Source organism: Pteropus vampyrus, unplaced genomic scaffold (genome assembly GCF_000151845.1).
Source record: "Pteropus vampyrus isolate Shadow unplaced genomic scaffold, Pvam_2.0 Scaffold6, whole genome shotgun sequence".
NCBI classification, from domain to species: Eukaryota; Metazoa; Chordata; class Mammalia; order Chiroptera; family Pteropodidae; genus Pteropus; species Pteropus vampyrus.
The window spans coordinates 8,677,737-8,687,454 of NW_011888787.1; the positions used below are offsets into that span (position 1 = coordinate 8,677,737).

General features: G+C 58.6%; 1 protein-coding gene and 1 non-coding gene across 2 annotated transcripts in view; one reads left to right on the forward strand and one right to left on the reverse strand.

Moving 5' to 3' along the window:
- The window catches only part of CELSR2 (cadherin EGF LAG seven-pass G-type receptor 2), a gene marked incomplete at its 5' end in the record, with an annotated part of 24,877 nt that extends 15,159 nt beyond the window's left edge, over positions 1-9,718 (reverse strand). Inside the window, 2 exons of the mRNA XM_023535051.1 lie at positions 979-1,691; positions 6,469-9,718. Coding sequence (XP_023390819.1) covers positions 979-1,691; positions 6,469-9,718 — 3,963 coding nt within the window. The remainder of the gene's footprint in view (positions 1-978; positions 1,692-6,468) is intronic.
- LOC111745665 lies at positions 3,033-3,151 on the forward strand. The gene has a single exon (XR_002782767.1). It is a non-coding gene; the product is annotated as a 5S ribosomal RNA (ribosomal RNA).

The following is a 9,718-nucleotide window of genomic DNA, read 5'->3' on the forward strand; positions in this document are numbered from 1 at the left end:
CCTCCTCCCCCACCCACAGCAACAGCTGAGAGGAGTCAAGTCTGGCAAGTTCTGGGCAGGAAGATGCAGCAGGGAAGGCAGTGGCGCCTGCCTGCCACACTGCTGGCGGAGCTGTGGCCATGGCTCTAAGGCACTGTGAAGGAAGGGCCCATAATGGAGAGGAGAATGGGATGTCCTGAAGAGAAATGAGAGCCCGCAGGGAGGGGTCCAGACCACAAAGCAAACACAGTGAGCGGCCCTGCGTCACAGGCCAACAGGAAGGCCTCCTAGTCAGCACCTTCTTTTATGCACCTGGGCAGAGTGCAGCTATTCTGCTCAGGGTCACACAGGTGTAACGATCTTCTGAAACACTCCTACCCCTGCACCCAACCTCCTCCAGTGTCCCCAGCTTATCGCGCCTTCCCCTCAATGCCTGGGGAGAAAAGCACTTGCTGCAGCGCAGAAAGGTAATTCACTCAGTAGTGGGCGGAGATCAGGTGCAGTCCCAGCCTCACCTCTGATCAAGCTGTGAGGGGAGACCTGGAGCAAGCCACCTGATCCGAGCGTTCCCTTACACCCAGCACTTTCTACAGGCCAGCTCTTGCCATGTAGGACATTAATTACATTAATCCTCACAACCCTCCTATGATATAAGTAGATTCATTATCTCTATTTTAAAATTACTGAAGCACAGAAAGATTAAGTCATTTGCTCAAGGTCACACAGCTACCAGTGGCAAAGCTAGGATGCACACCCAAGCAGGTTTTCTCTAGAGCCAGTGATGACCTCAGTGACGGCTGCTTGCGGAGGTGGGGGTGGGGGGTGGAGAAGGACTCCCCTCTCTGTCTGGGGGGAGGGGCGAGGGGGTGGGGAGCGGAGAAGGACTCCCCTCCCCACCCTGCCTTCCTCAGTAGGTTGTAAGAGAGTAAGCGCGAGTTGTGAATGGCCAGGGTAAGCGGTCCCTTACTCTGGAAATGAACCACGCAACCCCTGTGCTTAGCCTGGCTCGTGTGCACCACACAGTTGGCCCTCCCGGGCCGCCCCCGGGCGCCTCCCTCGCTCACCAGTGTAGCCGTCGCGGCAGAGGCAGGTGTAGCCTCCCTCGCGGCTGCGGCAGCGCCCGTGGGGGCCGCAGGGCCGCGAGTAGCAGAGGTCTACCTCGGTCTCGCAGTAGTCGCCGGTGAAGCCGGGCGGGCAGCGGCAGCGCAGCCCCCCGACCGGGTGGATGGGACGGAAGAGCACCGAGGAGGAGGCGATGAAGGGCGCGGAGGAGTCGAAGCGCAGCACGGACACGCAGCGCATGTAGTTCTCGCAGGGCTCGCGCAGGCAGATGTTGTCGTCGAAGGGCAGCACGCGCTGGGCCGAGATGGCTGTCAGCAGGCTGCGGTTGAGGTACAGGCGCTCTTGCAGGTCCTCCGAAGGCAGGAAGGGCGGCCCGCCCCCCGGCCCGGGTGGCTGGCCCACCGACAGGCTCACGTTGAGGATGCGGCCGCCAGGGGCGTCCGTGTCCCGCTGCACGTTGAAGACCACCACGTGGTCTGGGGGCGTGGCCAGCGTGGCCGCCACCGCCTGGATGAAGAGGCCCAGCAGTGGCGACAGGAAGCGCTCTGGCGACATGTCCTCCAGACGCAGCGTGATGCTGTGCGTGAGCATCTCGTCGGTGATGATGGTGACGCGAAGTGCGCACTGGGCGGTCACGCTGTGCACACCGTCTGCAGAGAGGCACATGGGTCAGGACCCGGTCTGCGTCTGGGAGGGGCAGGAGTGCCAACATATAGACCTGGCCCCGGGCAGCAGCACTTGAGGAAGCGAGTAGGGGCTGAAATCCAGCGGGAACATTACTACCTCCCTCAGTTGCCAAGGAGCTCCCTTTTCTAATTAGCATAAAGGTGCCCAAGGAGGTCTGCGTATGTCACCTGTGGGTAAGTCGCTCCTTGAGGATCAGCCCCCATAAGTGCATAGGGGATGATATTTTCAGAAGTTCTCTTTGCACAGTTTCCCAAAACCCTCTGTCGTGAAGCATGGCACATCTTTTAATGTTTGTGCACTTTTCCTTGCCCAAGCCATGGGTCCTGCCTCCTTATACCAGGGTGTAGGCTTTCCCTGCACAAGAACCTTCTTTTGCCTTTTCTTACCTCTCTACAGGACCAGAGCACCATGAGAGACCCACAAATGTAATCCTCCTGCTCCCTCAGCCTCTATATCTCAACACTCCCATACCCCTGACCCTGGCTGTGCTTTCCCCTCCCCCACCATCATGGAGAGTGGGGGATGAACTGGGTCAGTGGGCCACCGGGTCCGCTGAGCTGGATGGCTGCTTGGGCGCAAGCCCGCTATCCCCATGGCAACGCCCCACACAAAGCATTCTTCCCGCCAACTCTCTGGGCTGCTGAGGGTAGCATGGGGGGGCCCACCCCAGGAAATCCAGCTGATCCACCTTACCAGTGGCAGCAGCACCCACTGCCCTGATGCCGTGGCGCGGGGGAGGGGGGGTGGGGGGGGTGGTTAGGGGCCAGAGATGGAAAGACCTGAGCAGCTCTCCACCTTGAGACTACAAACAGAGAGCCCCACTGGGCTGATCTCTCTTCTGGCCCTATGGCCTCTAGCTACTCATTGCCCACTTGGCTCACCCCATTATACCAGAATGCCTGCCACACCCCCAGGCCACACACTCACTTATGAAAGCTAAGTACTAACACACTCTGCTGTCTCACTCCACCCACACACCCTAAGCCCAGAAATACCATGCACACCTGAATGCACAAACACATGGGAACGGATTTTATTTAGCTCAAAAATGAAAGCTGGAGGCCAAGAGGAGGGGGAAATGGCTTGGCAGGACTGTAAAGGATATTCATATTTTTATTTACTGTTCAATGTCTTGCACATAGTGGGTGTTCAGCAAAAACTAAAATGTTGATGAGAATCTATTCAGTCTCCATAGTGAAACATGGCAGGAGGGGCCCTAGCAGATATAGGAAAGGACAACCTAGCAAGAATGGGGCAGGAGATGATGTTTCTGGGGTGGGATGGGAGAAGAAGACGGGTCTGGGGTCTACAGCCATGCCGCCCTGAACAAGCCCGATCCCGTCTGATCTCGGAAGCTAAGCAGGGTCGGGCCTGGTTAGTACTTGGATGAGAGACCACCTAGGAAGACCAGGTGCTGTAGGCGTAAAAAATAAAAATAAAAATAATAAAGGATTGTAAGCTGACAAGTTCCTTGCAATCTGTGAGGTCGACCAAGGGTTGCCTCGCCTATAAAAAAAATAATAATAAAATAAAATAAAAGAAGAAGAAGAAGTAGAAGACGGGTCTGGGAATAGATTCTGCTTCTATGTTGTACCTACTTGAGGTGGCTGACTACACCAGGCTGCTCAGTTGAGGCTGGGAGGCCATCTCAGCCATGTCCTCAGCCCACTGCCCACCTGCTGTGTCCTCTCGTGGCTAGAGACTGCCGAGGCCCGCCTGCTCTCACCAGCATCCTATCCTCCTTGTCATTACCCACTTCTGCTCCTCCCACTCTTGTCTCGCAGCTACTGAATAGGCCGTTCCTTCCTACCCACCCTACCCAGCTACCAGCCCACAGTCACATGAGTTTTCTAACCTAAGCCCTAAGCTCACCTACTCTGAGAAGACTGCCCAGATTTATGACCTAAGGCTCTACTTTCCTCCCTCTTTCAGACCCCCATGCACTCAGGTAAGAGCTGGCACAGGGCTCTCTTGTACCTGGTGCCTCTGCCTAATTAATCCTCAAGATGATACTCCCTCCAGGCAGAAAGCAACCCAAGAATCCACACAGAATGCTCCTGACTGATTAGGGAGGGGAGGGGGCGGTCGAGGCCAAGGAGCAAGAGAAACTTGCCCACCACTCAGCCCTGGGAAGAGCGGTCCTCTCTACGTCCCCTCTGCCATCCCATGCCCCCGCCCCGTGCTCCTCGTTCACTGTGTCTCTGTTGCTCCCCATCTGGTCTACCATCTGTGACCACCTGCCCCTCTGCTATTGTCCCCCATCCCCAGCAGTTAACCTATTGCTCTCTCCTTCCTCTTTGTTCCTCTCCCTTGTCTTGACCTGGGCTGCCCCTCAGGTGCAAAAGCAGCAGTGGGAATAGGGGTGTGGTGTGCATGGCCTGAGCCATCCTCCTGGACAGAAAACTGTTGGGATGGGCTCTGACCCCAGGAAACACCAACTGCGCCCAGAGCCCAGCCAGCTACACCTGGAAAAGTGCCAAGTCTCAGACTGTGACAGAATCAGACTCCAAGTCTCTTCTCCTGGCAGATGTGCCAGTGGAGATTGTAGGCCTGGAGGGGGTCAGCCACTCTGGGGGCTGACAGGCCATGGACAGGAGCTGCTGTGTGTCCTAGAGAGTAAGAAAGAGGCAGGGAGAATTCAGGCTTGAGGAAAGCCATCCAGCCCAGGCTAGGGCAGCCACAGCCACGAGGCACAAGAGAAGGGGAAATCAGAGAGGCAGACACACGGAAGAGACCAAACGGGAAAACAAAGGCCCAGGAAGAGCCAGCGATGGAGAAAGTGGGAAGGAAGGACAGAGCCACGCAGGACATGGGGAGAGGGCCACGGAGAGGGGCAGCGCAGAAGGGGCCCCGCGGGCTGGGGTGGGAAAGAAAGAAGAAACAAAGAACAAGAGGAGGAAAACAAAGGGGCAGTGGGAGTCAATCCCCCCTCGCCCCAGCTTCCTGAACTTTCGGGTTGCCTTGGTGACTGCCTCCAAGGGTCAGGGCTGAGGGGACAGGGTGAGTCTAGCGTCGGAGGGCCAGTGAGGTCTCCCGCTCTATTCCAGGGGAGCCGAGATCTGGGGGCTCTGCCCGGGTAGGAGCCTGAAGGCTGGGTGGGGCCTCCTCTGCCCCCATCCCTGTGTCCTGTCACGCTCGCCCAGGGCAGGCTGAGGCGAGGACGAGAGGGAGAGGCTGTCCTTCCCACTCCTTCCCAGTGCCTCACCTCCCAGCACAGAGAAGGACATGGGACACAGGAACTCCGGCCTCCCACTTCCTCCTCCTGGAGGGGAAACAAGTTTCGAGAGGCACAGAGCCTAGTCGATGACCTCTAAAAGCTCCCACACCCTGGCTCCCATGGCCACTGGAGGAGTGCAGCAGGGGAGGCGTCCGTCCAGGAAGAACCCTGAAGGGGGAGGAGGCTGAAGCCATGCCCTGCCTCTCATGCCTCTTACTCCTCTCAGGCCCAGACTCCCTGGGGTGGAAGCGGAAGCCTGCCAGGCCTCCCCTCCCCGATGTGTTTGGAGTGGGGATACATGACTGATCCATCCCCAGGGTACAGCTAACTGCGGGTCCTCACAAGGATCCCAGTTGTTCCAGGCTTGGGGAAAGAGTTCAGCAACCTGGGGCTGGCCCCTCCTTGCTGCTGCTGCTCACTCCCCATAGCTGACAGAAAAGACACAATGCCACCCCCACCCAGACTCTCCTCCCCTAACCCTTCTGTCCAGGGAATCTGCAGGCTGAGCGCTTGGCCAAGCAGCAGGAATGCCCTGCCTGGGTCCTGGCCAGGCTCCCATGCCCCAGGACTCTGTTCTCTTCCCACTGATCACGGGGCTCTGCCCTCAAAGGCCACCAGTCCCCTGGTCCATCCTGGTCCCACACTCCATTCTCCCAGCCCAGGCTGGTCTCAGCCAGGAAGTAAGGTCTGGGGTCCTCAGAACAACCCATTGGATGGCAAGGGGGCCCAGGAGGCCTTAGCCTTCCCCTGGCCTTCACTGCAGCCCCTCCCCAAGCCGAACCGAACCATGGCCTCTGACAGTGGGGTTTGTCTGGACAGAGACAATGAGCTCTGGCCTCACTTCCTGTGGGAGCTCTGAAGGGGCAGCCAGGCCAGGCTTTTTCTGCCTGGAGGGAAAAGAATGCTTGAGACAAAGTCCCCCTCAGCCAGTCTGTGGCTCAGCCGGGAGCCAGAGGGGCCTGGAGAGGCCCGACAGCAGGGTCCTGACCCCTGGCGGCAACCCTGTGCCCCCATTGCCCTCAGCTCTATATGAGATCACAGAAATATCCTGCCATGAAGGGGTCCTGAGGGGACCATCTTGCTTCTCCCCTGCCGCAGCCCTCTCCTCCCCTCCCCCAGCTCTCCTGGCCCCCTCCAGTCTTCCACGTGCATTTTTTCACAATTCCTGGCAGCCAAGGCAGCCTCACAAAAGTTCCTCCAGCATGTCACGGGCTGGTGTGTGTGTGTGTGTGTGTGTGTGTGTGTGTGTGTGTGTGTGTGTGTGTGCGTGCGCGTGTTTTTGTGTGTGTGGCGGGGGGTGCAGCAGCAGTGGATTGAAGCAGCCCAGCCCAGCCCGGAGCTGACCGGTGGGGCCTGTACCAGCTGCCAGGACTCCCAGGGCTCCTTCCCAACCTGCTTCTGTCCCTCGACCTCTGTGCCAGGCACCAGGCAGAGTGGCAGGTCAGCAGTTCCTCCCTGGACAGCTACCCAGGCCCTCGCCCAAGGGCCACCCCTACCCCAGTGTCACCTGGGCCCTTCCTTACCTGACACTAGCACACTCATGATGGCCTCCAGAGGCCGGTTGTTGTCCAGGGCCCGGCTCAGCCTCAGCTCGCCCGTGGAAGCATTAAGCAGGACCAGGCTGAGTTCATTTCCCCGCTCAAAGCTGTAAGTCAGGCTGTCTGAGATGTCAGGGTCGTGGGCAGGCACACGGCCGATGGCACCCCCAGGGAAGCTGCTCGAGCGGTTGGTGACATAGTTGTTGAAAAGGATCTCAAAGTTGCCCAGCACTGGCGGGTTGTCATTGCGGTCAAGCAGGCGGACATGGACGGTGGCCCGACTCACCAGGGGAGCTGAAGTGGCCTGGATGACCAGGATGTATTCGGGCCGGTCTTCGTAGTCCAAGTCCACCAGAGCGGTCAGCTCCCCAGAGAAGATGTCCAGCTGGAAGACCTCAGGGATATTGCCCTCCACAATCTGGTACATGATCTGGGCGTTAGTGCCCTCGTCAGGGTCAGTGGCTGTGACCCGGGCCACAGCCAGCCCAATGGGGCTGTTCTCCTCCACAAATACATCAAACTCATCCTGCTTAAAGACAGGTGGATTGTCGTTCACATCCAACACAGTGACTGTCACTTCAATGGGCGTGCGGGCTGGAGGCATCCCCTTGTCCACGGCGTATGCCCGTAAGATGTACTGGGCCACATTCTCACGGTCCAACCTCCGCAGTGTCCGCACAATGCCAGATGTGGACTCCACGATAAAGTCACCATCTCCATCACTGCCCCCTTGGAAGGTGTAGAAGACCCTGCCGTTAAGGCCAGAATCACGGTCAGTGGCTGAGATCTGCAGGACACTGGTGAAGGGGGGCACATCCTCATAGACACTGCCCTGGTAGGAGTCCCGCAGGAACTGAGGGGCGTTGTCATTCACATCATTCACCAGGATCTCCAAGTAGGTGGTGTCCGACTTCTGGGGAATGCCATTGTCTCGGGCAGTGATGGCAAGGGTATAGGACACCTGGTCCTCGTAGTCCAGCTCCGCCTGGGTAGTGACAGCCCCCGTGTCTGCATCGATGCGAAACTGGGGAATGCTGTCCTCCATAAAGTAGGTGATGCGGGCATTCTCACCTGTGTCCTCGTCTGTGGCACTGATCAGCACCACCGTGGTGCCTGCTGGCCGGTCCTCGTTAACATTCACTGTATAATGGGAGCTCTGAAAGACGGGACGATGGGTGTTGGCATCGGTGACGTTCACCACCACCTGTGCTGTGTCCTGCCGTGTGCCGTCAGAGGCAGTGACAGCCAGCACATACTGCCGTTCGAGTTTGTAGTCCAGTGGCAGAGCAAGGGACACTAGCCCACCACCACTCTGGCTGGTGATGGAGAAGCGGTTCCGGGTGTTGCCACTGGTGATCTGGTAAGTGATGACGCTGTGGGCATCACGATCTACGGCCGACACAGTCACCACGCTGGTGCCCACGGCTGCATCCTCATTGAGCCGCACCGTGTACTCTGGTTGGGTAAAGGTTGGGTTGTTGTCGTTGACATCCAGGATGGTCACACTGACACTGGCTGAGGCAGTGAGTGCTGGGGTGCCATGGTCTCGGGCTTCTACTCCAAAGCTGTAGAAATCGACTTCCTCCCGGTCCAGCTCAGCAGCCACGGAGATCCAACCCGTGCCATTGTTGATGGTGAAGGGGAAGTCATGCCCGACTCCAGCAAGGCGGTATTCCAGGCGGGCATTTTCACCAGCATCAGCGTCAATGGCCTGAACGTGGAGAACCAAGTAGCCTAAGGGGACACTCTCCAGGACAGTAGCCTGGAAGGGGGTGCTGACGAAGATGGGAGCATTGTCGTTGATGTCCAGGACCTGCACTGTTACCAGGCCAGAGACATTGGAGAGCGGGGGCCGGCCACCATCTTGTGCCCGAACCCGTAGGGTATACTCCTTAGTCGTCTCATAGTCAAGAGGACTGACCACATCCAGAGCCCCAGTCTGGGCATCCAGGTAAAACTGTCCCCGAGCATTGCCACTCATGATGCTGTAATGCACCAGGGCATTGCTGCCCTTGTCTCTATCTGAGGCTGTGACTCGAAGTATCGGGGCTCCTGGGGTAACATCCTCCCGCACCTGAACCACGTAGCGCTTCTCACTGAACTGGGGGGCATTGTCATTGTCGTCCTCCACAGATAGGAAAACAGCAGCTGTGGCACTCCGTGGACCAGGGTCTCGACCCTGGTCACTGGCCTCCACTGTCAACTGGTAGGATTCCACCTCTTCCCGATCCACAGGGCCACGGGTTCGGATGACCCCAGAACGAGGGTCAATCTCAAAGGCTTCCGAGGGGCTGCCCCCAGGCCCCTCCAGCAGGCGGTACAGGATATTAGCATTGGGGGGCGCATCGCCATCTGTGGCTCTGACGGTGAGCACCTCATAGCCAACCTCCAGGTTCTCCCTGAGGCTCTCCTTGTACTCCTGCTGTTCGAAAACAGGGTCGTGATCATTGGTGTCAGTCACCAAGATGGTGAGCGTGGCCAGGGCACTGCGTCGAGGCATGCCATGATCCTGCACTGTGACCCTGAACACGTGGGTGCTCTTGGTCTCACGATCCAGCTCCTCCGCTGTAGTTACAGCGCCAGTGATTGGGTCCAGGGAGAAGAAATGGTTGGAGCGGCTATCAAAGAGGGCATCCATGGTGTACTCAAGCCGACCTGCCTCACCCTCATCTGGGTCAATGGCCCGCAGGGATGCCACGGAGGTACCTGCTGGCTGGTTCTCAGGCACTGTGGCCTGGTAGCTGGGGGGCTGGAACTGGGGGGCTGTATTCACATTCCTTTTCCGACGCCCTCCCGTGGATTCTTCTGCTGACCTTTCCCCTGCCCTGTGCCCGGGGGTCTGAAGCAGCTTGCAGGACTGACATCTCAGCCGTGGAGCCTTTAAGCACGGGTGTTCGTCAGGCAGTGTGAGCTTGCCCTGTGGGGAAAGGTGGCCTCTAATGCCCAAGAGGCGACAGCTCCAGGGGCAGCCTTCCGCCGCTGGCGGCAGGGGAATGTGAGCCCCGGATTCTGGGCACCAGACCCTCAATCCATCGTGGTGGGGCACCAGATGGCCAGTCAGCTCGGTCCCAGCATCTCTGCAGCGGCTGGTGTAGAGCCAGAGGTTCGAGGCTGAGGCGGGACAGAGCCAGCCCACGGGGGCGCAGGTCCCCGATGAGCCGCGTCCCCCGGTCCCCAGGGAACGACAGGGCCCCACTTGGTCTCCCAGTAGTGGCGGCGGCAGCAGCAGCAGCAG